Genomic DNA, 16884 nt, shown 5'->3' with positions numbered 1-16884 from the left:
GCTGAGTGCCAAGCTGTCACTGGGCTCCAGATTCTTCTTTATTTTTAGGAGCCTACTTCCCCCTGTTTTGGGTTTGCAATGAAAACGCACCGCACCCCTCCCCACCCCGCAAGATATGCCTCTGCTTACAAATTAATCACGTCACACTCACCTTACTTGGGCTATCAAGTGTATACTCCCATAAAGCACAATGTGTATTAGTCTGAACTTCACCTGTAACATACTCTTGAAAGATAACCTGCATGCACAGGAAGACTTTGTAAACTGCAAGATATTGTGCAAATGCTGGCTTTTCTTACTGGCTTAATTCCTGAGTCCTAAGACTTCACAGGGACTCCTCGGCACCTTCATGGGGGGATCAGAGCTTCCCATCTCTCTTCACCCCAAGCGGCTCGACTTTTATCTCTTTTATGTTCTGCTGCTAAAAAGTTTGAAAATCACTGACTTCATCAAACACTTGGCTTATGCATTAATCTCCTTTACAACATCTCTTACAGTTGGTTGTCCAGCCTTTGCTTGACTATGTCCCGGGACAGGGAGCTCATTACTTTAGGAAGCAGCTATTTTAAGACCGTTCTATTCTATTTTAGTTCTGTTCTATTTTTGGAAAGTTTGTTTTGTTGTTCTTGGTTCATAATTCTTTAGGCCAAGAGAGAAGAAATACTAGCTAACCGATTCCACAGTTGGGTCCTGGTTAATTAAGGCTTTCCCCTGTAAATATTTTTTATGCACGGATAATCATTCTAGGCATTTTGTTGAATCATGCCCTTATTTTATGCCCTTTCTGAGTAGAGATGAGTGTAGGCATTTTTCCCATACCCCACCCTGCCCCACTTTCACTTTTACATCTTAATAATGAGATATAACCATAAAGTGACTCTAGGTTACCACAAGCAATTCAGCAGGCAATACAGTAGTTCCTCCTTATCCAGGGTATCACTTTCTGTGGTTTCACTTACAGGCAACTGCAGACTGAAAATATTAAGTGGAAAATTCCAGAAATAAACAATTTATAAGTTTTAAGTTGCTCTTCTGGGTAGCATGATGAAATCTCCTGCCATCCCACTTCATCCCACCTGGGACGTGAACCATCGCTTTGTCCTGCCTGTTAGTCACTTAGTAGCCATCTGGGTTATCAGACTGATGGTCTGTGTTATCCCAGGGCTTGTGTTCAAGTCACCCTTATTCTATTTAATAATGGCCCCAAAGCACAAAAGTACTGATGCTGGCAATTCAGATATTCTTTTACTGTGCCTAATTTATAAATTAAATTTTAGCATAGGTATGTATGTATAGGAAAAAACATTATATATGTAGAGTTCAGTGCTACCGGTGGTTTCAGGCATCCACTGGGGGTCTTGGAACATACGCCTGGTGAATGGGGGGAGGACTGTGGCTCATGAGATGTGAGACTGAGATAGGGACAGAGAAAGGGACAGGTGTGTATTTTTGAGGTCCTCCTCTGTGATAAGCCATCATATATTTTTTTATATGCAATGCTTACAAAAATCAATCATAGATGTAATTATTTTGCAGCCCAGATACATTAGAAAATGGTATAAAATTCACAGCTAGTAAGTACTGGAGTTGGGATTTCCAGGACTATCTGATTCTGAAATCTGATTTCTTTCCTCTGCTCCAGAAGATAATTTCCTTTAATAACTCTGGCCACTACCACCATTGTCATTATATTGTTATAAAAACACACAGTTTTGCAGTCATTAATATCTACTTAATAATTTCTCCTGACCTCAGTTTGCTTATCTGCAAAATGGGGATAATAATCATAGCTTTATCACAGGGTAGTTATGAGTAAAAAGGCAATTACAAGTTATGCACTTGGTGTCTGCCTGGCACATAGTTAGTAAGCATGGGCTATACGGTCACTTTTGATTGTTATTGTTATTCCATGCCAGGCCCTTCCCTGAGTCAATTAGGGAGCACAAGGGCATTCACACATGCATAGTCGAATGAAGAACTAAAGGAAAAAACTTGTGTGTGTTGGAATGTTAAATCCCTTTTATGCCTAGGATCCTGGCTGATGAGTCGGATCATGAAGCCAAGTGGCAGGGTGCAGGCATGGGGGTAGGGGCCATGAAGGTGGTTGAGGGGAAACACTCTAGCTGCTTCCAGACTAAGAAGGACCCTGGAGGGTGCACATACCCTGCCTTCAACTCTCCAGACATGTGAATGTAAGCGGGGGGCAGCCCACTTGATAGGCATGCCAGGCTGGTTCAAAGGCATCACCGTAGCACTGGTTCTATCTGCTCTCTATTCGTGACCTCCTGATAGGGGAAACAAATCCATTGAACCAAATAAGATGAAGCTGCAAACCCTGGCTCGGGATGCTCGTCAGGCAGCCGTCTCCCTGCTGGTTTCACAGATTGTGGTGCCGAATCCCAAGTCCAGGCTGTCCCACTACCCAGGCGAGTGCGAGGCCCAGGCCGCCGAGTACCACACACTCCTGTAATGTATCACAATTACCGAGACAGCTGTGCTAAGTAACTTTCCACGGATCTGCTCTGAAAACATTCAGCGTGTTCAATAGCCCTCAAAATTTGTCATTTGGAACCTGCAGTGAGGTGGTATGGTGGTGCTTATACTGAGCTGTGGCAGAATAAATACAGTCACCTCACGAGATTGTATGTTTCCTTTGAAGTGGAGCGCATGTAAAAGAGTTGGGTTCTTTCAGCTTCGATTATATCTCAATTTAGCACATTGAAAGGGAAGGAAGGGAAGTTGCAAAGACAGCACAGGTGCGAGAGACTGTAGAGATGGATCATGTGCATCGCCCAGAAGCAGGTGTGTGCTTTGTTGGGAACATTATTTTGCATTTGCAAAGCAAGGATCTGCCCAGGCATCCTGAGAGGGCCCCGTAGGTGAATTGCCCATTAGCACTGCTGGGGGTGCTGGGCGAGGTGCCCAGTGTCAAACACAGCTGGTGACAGAGTGGGTAATGTCCCTAATCTCTGGGGACATCCTTAGTAGGACTCAGACACCCCTCACTTGTCTCTCGTGAGTGGAGCTTTGGAGCCCAGGCTGCTGGAAAGAAGCACTAATCATTTACCCAGAATATAATCCAGAAGCTAACCCAGATCTGCAAAATGCCTTCTGTTATTATCAAGAGCACTGCTTCTCAAATCCCAGCTTTTGCACCTCAGAAAGAGGTGAAAATGAGACGGGAGGGAGGTGGCAGCTCTGGGGGCTCCGGGCACTGCTTCCTTGGAAGCCATTCATCCCTCCTCTGGGGAAGGCGTATCAGCGCTTCTCTTTCAGGTGATAGATAAGGACGGGGTACTAATGACAGCCCCGTTCCCTCTGAAAGGCCCACACTCCAGTTAAAGAGAAGGCTGTGAATGAAGGTGAACGAAACACTAATGGGCAGGTGAGGAATTGTTGAACAGAGCCCAGGAAGGGGCTGAGTGTCTGCAGGTTCCTCTAAGGAAAGCAGAGTTCTCTCCTGTTTACTCAGGTGCCAGAAGTGGGTTTCTTAGTCTCAGGGGCTGTTTTGCCCTTTGAAGACACCCTGGTTGGTTTATCACACAGGACAGTAGCAGCTTCACCCCGTGGGTTGGGTTGCCCTTTCTTGGGGCAGGGGAGAAGGGTGGCTGACATACAAGAACTTATTCCAGCCTCCTTTGGGACAGGTGTTAGATCAGCAGTAACTAGAAAACCACTAAAGTCATCCATCTTCTGACCGCCATCTTCCTTTCCAGCTGAGCTCCCGGATATTCCCTCCATTCAGGGGCCTGGACTCTTTCCTCCCCAAAGATGCCCTGCTTTTGTTTTTTTTAACATGTTTATTGGAGTATAATCGCTTTACAATGGTGTGTTAGTTTCTGCTGTATAACAAAGTGAATCAGCCATATGTATACAGATATCCTCATATCCCCTCCCTCTTGTGTCTCCCTCCCTCCCATCCTCCCTATCCCACCCCTCCAGGTGGCCACAAAGCATTGAGCTGATCTCCCTGTGCTATGCGGCTGCTTCCCACTAGCTATCTGTTTTACATTTGGTAGTGTATATATGTCCATACCACTCTCTCACTTCGTCCCAGCTTACCCTTCCCCCTCCCCGTGCCCTCAAGTCCATTCTCTACGTCTGCGTCTTTATTCCTGTGATGCCCTGCTTTTGAAACACTCCACGCTATTTCATGTCTCCTGCTTTAGCTTGTGTGGTTCTATCTGTCAGCAGGCAGAAGCCTTCCTCCCCTCCCTACCTGAGCATCCTGCAGGGTGCGGCTCAGCTGTCGTCTCCGTGAGTCTGCACCCAACCCCACAGGCACACTAAGTCGTGGAAACATTTCCTTGGTGCTTTGAGCTTACCTGGATTGTGTTGCCTTTCACACGTGCTCACGTTATTTATTCACCTGTCTGTCTGCTCTATTACCTTGTTAACTCCTCTAGGGAAGGACCCGTGTCTTATTTATTTTTGCATCCTCAGGGCCTCCAGATGGTAGACACCCACTGAAAGTTTTGGGAAAGAAGAAATGCACAGTCGCTTCTGCACTGGGTATGAGTCCTGGCTGTTCTCCTATCATGCTGTGTATCTTTAATTAAGATATAATGTGTCACCCTTCCTGCTTCTCATCTGTTAGGAAGAAACGGGTATGAGAACGGTACAGACCTACCTTAGGGGACCTTGTAAGAATTAGCAAATTCGAGACTTATGCAAATGTCCCTTTTAATGGCTGCCAGACCTTGAGACGAAGCTGAGCTTGTGATTGGGAGGCATCCGGCTGCTTCAGTCCACTTAGGAGCAGATAATCAAATGCACAGTCTCTCTGACAGCTGCTGATCACAGACACCATTAAAAAAGAAATGGTCCTAGTAGCAGGTGACAAAGAGAGAGGCAAGCCTTCTGCGTGGCAAGTTAGTACCGCGAGGAAAACTACAAAGCCACGGAGGCCTTGCCCGGAAGGCATGGCCAACTGCTACCCTTGGCTGTGGGCGGGAGCGGCTGGGAAAGAGAGGGCTTATGCAGACAATCATTTACATTTTATTAAAAATAATTGGAGAAGTTTACAGACATTTCTTGCCAACATGCAACTGTCAGGCATGGGTGGAAAAGAAGCCTTCTCCCAAATTGTGAGAGATTCTAATGTCGTGGCAAAAAAATCTGGAGTCTGATGATTAAATGTGGAGAGCTGTCATCTCGGCATTATATTAAAATAACTCGCCTCCAGCAAGTGCGCGGTATTTCTTCCTTTAAATCTGTCATTTTTCGGGAGGCCATTGCTCCGGTTGGCTGCACCGGTGGCTTTGTAGCCATGGCGGTTTAACAGCAACTGGGACATTCAGAGGCTTTCTGGGGGCAGGGAGGGGGCTGATGCTTGGGACGGGAGCTCATTCACTGCTGCTTGGCTGCAGCAAGCCATCTGCAGACCTATTTCTCCGTGACTTAGTGGGGCTCTCCGGCATCCGAAAGCTTAAGCAGAACACAGACAGACACATTATTTTCAGCAGTGGTCCTCAGACAGTGATGTCAGGCTGCAGGCAGAATGAATTACATTTGTTTATGATATCTGTTGCTTAACTGAACGATCAGTGTCTCATTTCAGCCTCCGGTTATGATACTTTTAATGATGTCCACACTGTGCTGCTTTTCCATGCAAACCGTGCAGGGGGCAGAACAATGGAAAAAGCTTCCATTGGCGGAAGGGAAGGGCGATGCTGGGTTAGGGACGCATCCGTCTCTGCTCCGTCTGTTAAATGCAGCAGATGGAGCTCTGCAAGTGTCTCTTCCCTCTTGCTTTTGCTTATGAGGCCGTTTAGCCTCCTTACCTAGTCAAATGTTTTCTGGGGATCCCAGGGTAGGCCCTCCTGCTTCTCTGCTTCCCTGACTCCTGCATGTCACATAGCGGACAAGCTCCCCAACTCTTGAAATGTTCATGATATTAACACTTCAGTTGGTGACACCTTTTGGCTTTTGGAAGCACATTCACATCTAAATCCTACATGTCCCTAACAGAAGAGAGCAGAGTGGGCTCAAGGGCAGTGGCGTTGTATATTTGCCAGTCTTCATGGTTGGCAAGGCCTGTCGACACACATTGTGGCTGAGTTTGGTTTTGGCCCTTATGATGGCTAGCCCCATAACACAGGTGAGAAGAGTAAGGTGGAGGAGACAGCATGGTCAGTTACTAAGTTACTTAGTCAGTTACTTAGTCAGTTACTAAGAGCGTAGGGTTTGGGCTCACGTGCGTTCTGTGGCTTATTTCTGTGTGACCTTGGACCAGCTACTTAACCTGTCAGAGCTTTGATTTCTTCCATAAAATAGAAGCAATCATTACTTCCTCAGAGGTTCTTGCAAGGATCACATGCGATTGGGCATAAGTAAAGCATTTAGTACAGAGGCTGTTTAACAGCTATTATTATTAGTGATGGTATTACAGAAATCAAGATTATGAGGATTGGCTGAAGGCCTGCTTCCTGGAGAGCCTCGTTCTCACCACTTTCTTCCCTGCCCTGGCTGTCTTTCCAAACGCCTAAGGAATGTGCAGATTTTCCACCTTTCAGCAATTCCAGAGACAGCCGGCAAGGATATAAAAAGCAAGTGAAGAGCCTGCAGAAACGCAGGTGCAGTCTGGGGTCCCTCTGCTAAAAGTGCAGCTTTTCTTCAAAGCCCTTAAATGTCACCTCACCTCGCTCGGCCCGGCTGGAAACGCCCGCACCATTGCCTCTTCTGCCCAGGGGTGACGTCGCCGGAGTCATCTGAGTCTGAAAGAGGGATTCACCTTGACCTTCCTCTTTCCCAGAAGAAGACACGACGCAAATGAGGCCATCAAAAGCAGCACGGTTCCTCCCCCTCGGCATGTCTCAAAGCCCTCACTCTGACCCCCATCGATCAGCCATAAAACACAAAATCAACAGAGTTCTGCTTTTCTATTTCATGCAGAAAAAAATCAGCATTGACCAGCACGGTCAGCCAAGCTCACGGAAACAGCCAGTAAAAATGGGAGCGTCTACAGACTTCTCTCTCAGATCCTCTTAAGCTTCTTCTTTGTCCTGGTCCCAGATGACAGCTGTGGGGCAGGGCAGATCCTGCTGCTAAGTACTAAGTAGGAGAAGTGTTCACTGTCGTTCCCACGCAGAGGGTGCTTTGAGTGACTCAGTGACTGACAGCCTGAATAAGCGGTTATTTCTCCCGGCTCAGGTGCGGGGGCACAAGCAACCCCCTGCCTGACCTTATGCAGCTGAGCTTGGCACTCTGGGGCCAGTTTGCTGCCACCATTACCTGTTAAGGTGAAAATATGGTTGAGTTGATGGATGTTGAAGCTCTGATCATGTTACTCTCTCGCTGAAATAATTTTTGACTGTGCTCCAAGTTCTCCAGGGTCAGGTCAAATGCCTTCCCCTGGCATTCATGGCTTATCACAATCTGACCCCAATCCACCTTCCCAGTTGCATCTCTGATTACCAGGCTTCACGAGTCCTGTGATGCAGACAAGCTGAACCGCTCTCTGAATCTGCCCCGTACATTCCCATTTCTGTGTTGTTGCTTCCGTTGGTCCTTCTCCTGGGATGCTCATTTTCCTGACTGTCCACGTCTGTCTTAGTCTGCTAGGGCTGCTGGAACAAAATACCATCGACTGGGTGCCTTAAACAATAGATATTTACTTCTTAAAGATTCTGGAGACTGAGAAATCCAAGATCAAAGTCCAGCAGATTTGGTTCCTGCCTTGCAGACAGCTGCCTTCTTGCTGTGTGTCCTCATAAGGTGGAGAGAGAGAGAGCTCTGGGCTCTTCCTGTTCTAAGGACACTAATCCCATCACGGCAGCCCCACCCTCATGACCTCATCAACATCTAATTACCCACCAAAGGCCCCACCTGCAAATACTATCATGGGGGGTTCGGGTTAAGGCTTCAACATATGAATTTGCGGGGGACACAGACATTCAGTCCATAACAATGTCTAAATCCCATCTATTCTTCAAGCCTCATTTAAAATACAACCTCTTCCATGAAGATTCTCTGTTTCCTCCAGCTATAAATAATTCTCCATCTTCTCAACTCCTGTAACTCTTTGTGCATAAGCCTATTAGGGCAGTTATGCTTTCTACTGTGTATTATGTTTTTGTATGTGTTTTGTTTCCTCTACTACATTCTGAGCTCCTTGAGGGCAGGGGCCATACCTTTTTCTTCTAGGGATCACTAACACTTAGCGCAGGGTCCCTGAAGTATACTTAGTAGTGAGAGCTTGTTATTAAGTAAGTAGATGCTCCCATCTGCAGGAGAGCCTCGACTGAGCAAATGCAGGTCTTGTGTTCATGACAAATGTATTGGTAAGGCCAGGGTCCTTTCTGAAGGCCACATGCCTGGGTGGCTGTTAAATATATAACCCCCGGTTTGAGGGATTGACTCAGTATGTTTTTCTTTAAGGGGATGAGTTGTATCCTCCCATATCAGTGAGGAATCTTGTGGTTGCAGGCACACATACACACCCACCCACACATATGGAGATGATTTGGCCAAACTCTCTTGAAAACAATCTGCTCTTATCTCCTTGGTGCAACTTTTGTTCTTAGTATAAAAAGAATCCATAAACAATATTTAGAAGATGTTAATGATTTTAACTCTTTATATTGACTCCTGAACATACACTGAGACCTGACATTGGACCACGGGCCCAAAACATCCTAAAAAAGGCATCATCCTTCCAGGAACCCCTGATTGTTACATACCATCTTCCCAGGGGTTGGCCTTTCAGAACACGTGAAGGCTGGCTAATGATCATCGCCTCCACCACCACCACCACCAAGTCTATCCATCTTATATTCAGATGGACTTCAATTATTAATTTTATTTACAGCATCCATTCTGTATTCTCCTGGGCACGCACACTGAGGCCCAGAAGGCTCTGGTGCCTTGGATGTGTTCTAATTTGTACTCCCAAGAAAGGATGACCTGAGTATTGTTATTCTCTGGAGTGAAATAATTAATCAAAATACACATTCCTGTGGCAAGCCACAAGTGGAACTTCATTTAAGGACTATGAATGCAATATTCTCCGGGAAGCTGTTACTCGGGCCACACCGGGGCTGCTCCCATTTGCATAACCGCAGATAAAGGGAGATGTTCGCCTGCATATTTAAATTATATATATTTCCATTTCATTAATGAAACACCATCGAAGTTCAGGAGGGAACCTGTAGGTTATCCTGGCTACTGATTCCCTTGCACCAAAAAGCAACCAGGGCATAAAAGCAACAGAGATGACCTTTAGCTACAAGGGTGGCAAGTTATATTACTAGTCATCAGGGCTTGAAACCAAGCACCAGGCACCAGGCAGTATACAGAAAAGGATCCTCGCCATCCGGCCTCCACCACCCGAAGCATGAAGGCGAGAACAAGGAGAGATGGTCCTCAGTGTTGGTGTTAGAATACCTGCCTCCACCTCTTTGCCCCAGAGCAGCTCTTTTTATTTTCATTTCCATGCTAACAAGGTAGACTGTCCTAGCGTGTGTTCTGAAGAGGTTCTTTCATGTTCAGGGCCCGGGGAGCTTTAACATAGTTAGATGTACTCTAACAGCAGGTTGCTATCAAAACTTCTATAATAGGATTAAAATAAAAGAGAAATGCGCTCGAAGTGGAATGGCAGTGATGATTTAACACGTTTCAAGGGCTTGGTGGGGAGGTGCAGTGCAAACACAGCAGACGGGCCTGCTGTGTGGGTGTGTTGCCTTCTTAACAATCAGGGTTCTGTGTTGTGATCATGGATATTTGGAGTTCGGCATAGGAGTGTGTCCAAGTGTTCCGGCAAGGCTCTGGGAAAAGAGCCTGATCACTATCGGAGAAGCTCACATTGATTTATGCTTGCTTTCGTGCTTGCAGTCTGTCGGCCCCACCTAGACTGTGAACTCTGGGAAGGAGGGGAATCTGTCTGCCTTGTTCGTTTTTCATTTCCCAGTGTCCACAGCTGTACCTGGCACATTCTAGGTGCTTGGTGAATATGACTTACATGAAAGAACTGACTCCAAGCAAGGGCTCTGCAGCCAGATTGTTCAAGGGTGACCTTGGACAACTTTCTTAATAATATTCAGCTTCAGTTCCTGCATCCCTAAATGAGGAATGGTGATACAGTGATTTTCTAGACTTCTTGTCAGGACATCTAAAGCAACTGAAGCAGGGCGCCTGTTTCCACATCTGGCATTCTGGGCTTCAGACAGATGTTTGCTGTGGATCGACTAGCTTAAAGCTAGTAGAACCTCAGCTTTCAGATCTGCAGTGGCAGAAGTGCTTTTGGAGGTTTCTGCTTCTTCCTTGTCTCACTCTGAAGATACAGCATGTGTGGGCTCTAGAGAGATAGCAGGCAGTAGTGGTATCAGAGGAAAGAAGAGCCTTTTAGAATACACCCAGAGGGGAGCCTGGAATGAGCCAGTTGAACCAAATGCCTGCAACCCACGGTATCAGTGTCATCTGGGACACCAGGAGGGAGATCTCAGTGCAGCAGTTACTTCTGGAATCTGGAGAAGAGCACTTAGGAGGGTCATGTGCTTGGTGTCATCAAAATCTCCCTTATCTTGACCACCTGCCCTCCTTATTCTGCCACCTCATTGGAAGGTCCCCGAACTCCAGCAAGTATCTCCACTCATTCCGGTACCTACAAGCTCTCCATCTTTCCTGACTATTTTTCTTCAGTCTCTGTGCTGGTAACTCTCCATCATGCCTGGCATGCCCCCCTCTCCTGCCAGGTTCCATTTCTTCCCTTCCCAGTCCTGCTCTGCCCCCCAGGAGGCTGACCCCACCCTTGCCCTTTGGTTACCAGTTGGGTTCTGCCAATGGGAAGTGTTGGCAAGAGATTAGAGGGTGGGAGAAAAGGTAGATGAGAATTTTTCTCCCCCACTGAGTCTCCGCTTTGGCACCACGGTCTGGTGATGGCTCTGTTCTTCCACCACTACAGCTCCAGCCTGATGGTTCCTGCTTCAGGGCTCCATTTCTGGCAACACTGTTTCTTCCTGTTGCCCCTTCAGATCCGGGGATGTCAGTGGCTTCCTGCTGCTTCAGCTCTTCGTGCCATGCCACTCCTCATGGTCCCATTTATTGTGCCTGGACCTCTACAAACAGCCTTATCATTAAGTCTCTTATTTGAACTATCTGATGGAACTCTGTGGTTGCTAGGTCACTGATGAATGAAGCCTACATGGTGCCTATCTTAAAGAAACCTCAAGGGACAGCCCTTTCTCTCTCCTTCTCTTCACAGCAAGCTTCCTGAAACTATCCTGTATGTACTTCCTATGCCCTTCTTGATTGCACTGTATCCTTGCTCTCCACCCTGTCAGAAATCTCACCCATTTCCAGTGTACTCAGCTAACCCCACAGATAGATGATCATCAAGTTCATTCATTTGTTCAACAAATATTTACTGAGCACCTACTATGTGTCAAGCACTGCTCTAGGCGTGGAATGTACCGGTGAACAAAACACTCAAAGATTCATGCCCTTATTAGATGATGTTTTTCTAGGATCAAATCTGTACTATCAGCCCTTCATCTGACCTCCAGAGCTCTAATTCTAGTTTCCCAGCGAATGTCCGACATGCCCTACAAGCTCATCACATCTGAACCCAAATTCATTATGACTCTTAAGGTATGACATCACCGCCCCTGCTGCCCGTTCTACCCAAGTTAGTCACCTTGTCCTTTTCCCTCATTTCCAATAGATTCTTTAAATTCGGCTTCAGATTTCTCTCCCAAATCTCTGTCTTGCTTTTCATCTCTAATTCTTTGTCCACAGTTAAGGATCTTACCATCTCTCACTTGGACCACTGCAATAACCTCTTACCTGGTCTGTCTGTCTCTTTTTTCCTCTTTCATCTTTCTTATCACCACTGCCAAAGTTCATCTCTACAGTGCTTCCTTGCTTAAAGAGTTCTGCCAGCTTCCCATTGCCTACTTCTTGGCAAGACAGTTTCCAGCCAATACGGACCACCCCACTGCTGCAGGCCTAGCACCCATAACACGGACTCCGCTCAGTTCCCTGGACCTGCATGGTCGCCTGGGCCTCCCCACCTTTGCCCGGAGCCTTTTCCTGCATTGCCATCACCTCCCTTCCCGTCTCTTGTTCCTCAAGCCCCTATAGATGTCACCTTTTCTGTAAGATTTTCCCTGACCCTTCCCAGAACAATGAATTCCTTTGTCCTTTTTACTCCCATAGACTTTGCTTTTTCTATTTACCCTGTTGCTCCACAGCTAGTTATGTAAGTGCTGTGTCTCCTTCTAGCTTGAGAGCCCTTTGAACCTTCCTGGCTCTTTTGAATCTTTGGTGTTTAGCACAGAGTTTGGCATAGAAGAATGATCAGGGTGTATTTATGTTATACATTAGCAAAGTATTTTTCTATAGCTTCATGGTGTCTCCAGCAAAAGCACTTTCTGAGGCCCTAAATCCTCTTCTTGCCATTAGCTCAGCCCACTGTGGGCAGCTGCTCTTGTGGTTTCTCGTCCACAGAACACATTCTTGCCTCCAGCTTGTGTCTCTAATCTCTATTGTAACAGCTAATTGATCTGATAGCTGAGAGCTGGAATAGCGTCTAAGATTTAGCGAACTGAAATCATGTTCGGACCTCTGTTTTATTTTTCTATTTGGAGGGGTTGATAAGCTAAGCAGCTTTGTGAAGACGTTGGCCCCAGAGATCAGAAAGCTCAAGCCATGTCAGGGAAGGTGCCAGCAGGCAGAAGCTAAAACTCAAAACCTCATTTATGTGCAGTCAGAATGTCACCCAAGCCCTGGGGCCCCCTTCCTCATCCCCTACCCCCAGTCTGCTGGCACTTTTATCCCCCTTCAAATCTGATCTGGGGATGGCCATGGGGAGAGAGGAAGGAGAGAGAGGAATGAATACCCTGTAGTAGTTCCTCTGTGATCAATATCAGCCTGGAGATGGTCTTGCTAATAATATCCTAGCCAGAAGCATTACTGAAATCCTTTGCTCTGGTTCCCAAACGGCTTGGGAGTTGGGCCAGACCAGGCCTCTGCTGCTTGGAGTGCCAAATTTTAAAGTGTTGTGAGCTCGGAGGCTGGCTTCAGATGTGGTATTTCTTTCTCTGGGGTGATCAGATCAACTTATTTTTCATGTTCAACCTCAATCCTTTCCCACCTCCCCTCATCCCCCCCAATAAACAACAAACAAAATAAATAAGGATTAATGAGACCCTTGGCACCGAGGGGAAAACCTTCTCTGGGGCCACCTGTTTGGGGTTGACCAATGACCTGAGGTTATCTGTACATCGTAAAGGGCAAGCCCATCAGTGCTCACCTCCAGCATCAAATGGTCACAGTGAAAAGAAGAGATTCGGGGTCCTTGTTTAGGACTGGAGCGCATGGGAAGAGGAGGGGGACTAGGTGCCTTGAAGGGAGGAAAAGAAGGAATGAAGAAGGATGGGGAGAGGGAGGCTCCCATTCCCTTCAGTCAGTAAAAAAACTTTAAACCGGTTTTGATTTTCTGAAACTAAATTTGGTACCACATGGCGAATCTACAGTCGGCACTTCACTGCATTTCAGCACAAAGTAGATTTACAGCCACTGAGATAGTTTGTCAAATTCCTGACAACCCCCCAAATGGAGCTCACAGCTGCAGCTGCAGAGGTGGTTTCTGACACTGGGGGGAAAAAATCCCCCCAAACCTTTTCATCTCACCAAAGGAGGACTCTGGGGAGATTTCAAAACGTGTGAGAGGAGAGAGCAATGAAATTACATCCTTGAAACATCACAAGCAGGCACCCATCTGATCCTACGTGCTGCTCTCACTGCGGCCAGATTCCCAGGGATGAGGCGGGGTAATGAACACGTTGTCAGTCATTGTCTCCAGTGCTCTGCAAAAGGGATTCTCCTCCGGCATGGAGGAAATTCCAGGAAGAGGTCAAGTGCAGAGCCTAGAAATTGTTAAATATGCAGAAGTATCTGCATATTTAACAATATTAGGGCTATTAGACAACCAGTATGTTTTAAATCTATTCCTCACACAAAGGAGATAAAAAGACTGAGAAATAGCTCAATTTCTCCTTCTTCTTTCAGGTTACTGTGGAGGATGAATGAAGTTACTATGGTTCTAATATGTGTATTGTTCCATTTGAAGTGAAATTGCATTTTTCATATAAGGCTGCATTAATTTGAGCATACACATCTTCCTTTTATCTTCCTTTTGCAAATTTATTTAATAAATGCTGACTTTTAGTTTCAAATATCAATATGTTGTATAAGGTTCATTTTCTTTTAGTAATTGTAATTTGAGGAAATTGCACTAAATGAATATTTGCTTCCCTCTAAAAAACCCATTTTCTTTTATGTTTCTGCTGAATGACTAGTCTGGGAAATGCCCACTAGATGGCAGTGTCACTACATAGCTGAAGATTATCTAAGCAGGGGATCCAGAAAATAAGGCTAGTTTACGTCTTAGCTGTCCTGGAAAATCCAGAAGGTGGCAGATTTTAGCTATTTATGAAAAGACAAGCACAGAGAACAATGTTGCCTTTTAGAAAAATTATTTTTGTTTATTGTTCCAGGAGGAGATTATGAGCTGAATAAAATTATCTGTGATATTTAAAACATTTGAAAATGTTTCACATTTTTAGAGTATGTAATACAAGCTGAAGGGCTAGCAAAGCAAACAGTGACACAAAATCAAGGTGAAATTGACCAGTAAATTGAGAACTCCATTACAGGAACAAGTTCCCCGAGTATGAGTCGCAGTGTTTGAGTGATAACCTAAACCTGTCTAAACTTTGTGAAGCATTCAAGGCGAAGATGGAAGGAGATAGCGAGGGAGCTGGCAGAGGAGTGCCAGTGTGGGCACGGATGTTTGTATTTTCCACCAACTTTTCCAGGCTCCCGGAGGACATCCGGCAGACCTGTGCTTTAGAGTTCAGTTCGTTTCAAGGTTACTGATTACCTGAAGGGATCCTGGTTTTAAAAATGAAAAATGACAGCTTGAATACAATAGTCCAATTTAGAAGGATCGTGTACCCGAGGCAGCTTTGCTGGCTACTGCGGGCATTCGCGGTGAATACAGAGCCACATCCATTTTGTGGAAGACAACACTGCCACAGTTTTGATGCCTCACCTGACACCTTGGGTTAGAGTGTGCTAGCTCATTCGAAGGGAATACCTGTGTCTTAGGCCCCAAGCAGTATGGATGGGCTTGTCTTTTCACCTCCTGCAGCAAATACACATTCATGAGATGGTGCTGGGGGGTGGCAGGACAGCAGGACAGCGGGATGGTGGCTGAGAAGTCATCCTTCTGAGTGACAGCTCTGCGTGGCTCTTGGCACTCCAACATGTTAGGGAACTGCTGTTCCAACCGGCGTCATTTATCTCATTTAATTATTCCAGAGAGATTAGCCTCCGTACTCAAGTTAGATTCATTTCTGTCTTTGTGCTCTAAAAGGGCCTGGCAGCCTCTCTCAAATGGAGGAGGAAAAAAAAAAAAAAAGGAAGGAAGAGAGAAAGAAAAAAAAATGGTGAGGAAATGCAGCAAGTGAGTGATATATAAGGTGAACACAGAATTCAGTATCTAGAATGAGGACACACATGTCTTGGACCCCAGATATATAGCTCGGAACTGATGGAGAAATGGGCAGGAAGAGAGATAATCTTTATCTCTGTTCCCAAACCTTTAGAAATACCAAAGGCTAAATCACCCTGGGAAGAAAGCAGGAAATGAAGACTGCTCCAAGCCACCCATGAGGTTTCAGAGGGCAGGCCACTGGCTGAGCGCACTTTTTCTTCTTTTTTTCTTTTTTTTCTGACTCACAGCTTGAGATCAGGGCCAGTTGGTAAATGGAAACCTCAGTGAAGTGTTTGGGTCTAGGCTAAGATTCTGGATTCCAGTTTTATTCAGGAAGAATTGCTGGACTTGAACTTGGATTTACCGTCTGAAATCTTGGCAAGAGGGAAAGCAGGGGGAGGTTTCGGTGTTTGTCACAGCCTAATTTCTTCCTGGGAAAACCATGTTAGAGCACTCATTTCTTTTTCTAACATTTCAAATGCCCAGTCATGTATGCATGAGTTTATGTACCTACCAAACACAATCTTTTGGGTTACTTATTTCTTTTGTGAAGTTAGTCATCACTACAGCAGGTTTTTAATAGTTTGGAGTTATAATAATAGAGTGATGAGAATGAACTTTGGTGCTGAAGACAAAGTGAGGCCGTTCTACAATACATGGTATTCTGGGTTGAGTTATGCATATTCCTCCTTTATAGTATTTGGAACTGCTTCTCCACAAAGAGGCTCTGTGATCGAAGAAGAGCGCAAGGACTCAGAAAGTGCTTTGGTGGCCTCTAACTTGTGAAGTGTGAAGTCCATTATCTGTATTGGTCCGTCATAGCCAAACCAATCCATTGGAATTGATGTTCTGTGAGTTTCCTTGAATTGTTTGGAAACTATTTCAGTCCTCCAGGCAGCTGGCTTAGTTAGCCTATGGCATTCACTATTGGTGTGGTTCAAGTAGTTTTATGAGAGCATTTTGGCAAGAACTATTTACTCTACCCAATGTAAGGAAGTATTAGTTTATAATTACCCATGAGGAAGGATCAAGGGGGCATAGATGTCATTAGTGCAGTTCACCGTAACATATCCGGTCCTTTTCCCTTTCAGCCCATGGTAGGGTGCCCTTTTCTGCCCTCTTCAAGTTGGATGTGGCCGTATGATTTGTGTTGGCCAAAGAAACATGAATGTCACTTTTAGGCTGAAGCTTTAAGAACCTGATCTGAATGGCTATGTTCTGTTCCCCTTACCTAAGTCACTCTGAAGAATTTTTGGAGATGGAACTTTCATCGGCTTGAGTTCCTCAAGTGATCACAATGAGAAAGCCCCCTCCCCAATCATGTGTCTGTAATTCCAAGGTGGGCATTCAGTAGAAGTAAGAAGTAAATGTTTGTGTACCAAGCTACT

The 16884-nt window shown here is 45.7% G+C and overlaps 1 protein-coding gene across 1 annotated transcript in view; it reads left to right on the top strand.

The window, feature by feature from the left end:
* LOC133076365 (protocadherin-8-like) overlaps window positions 1-16282 on the top strand; it is a 49084-nt gene extending 32802 nt beyond the window's left edge. Inside the window, 5 exon segments of the mRNA XM_061170914.1 lie at window positions 2031-2186; window positions 2293-2466; window positions 4195-4257; window positions 14655-14857; window positions 16194-16282. Coding sequence (XP_061026897.1) covers window positions 2031-2186; window positions 2293-2466; window positions 4195-4257; window positions 14655-14857; window positions 16194-16282 — 685 coding nt within the window.
* The last annotated feature ends 602 nt before the right edge of the window (window positions 16283-16884 follow it).

This window comes from Eubalaena glacialis, chromosome 16 (genome assembly GCF_028564815.1).
Source record: "Eubalaena glacialis isolate mEubGla1 chromosome 16, mEubGla1.1.hap2.+ XY, whole genome shotgun sequence".
Classification (NCBI taxonomy): domain Eukaryota; kingdom Metazoa; phylum Chordata; class Mammalia; order Artiodactyla; family Balaenidae; genus Eubalaena; species Eubalaena glacialis.
The sequence above is the reverse complement of the archived record's forward strand: the minus strand, read 5'-3'. Positions and strand labels throughout refer to the sequence as shown.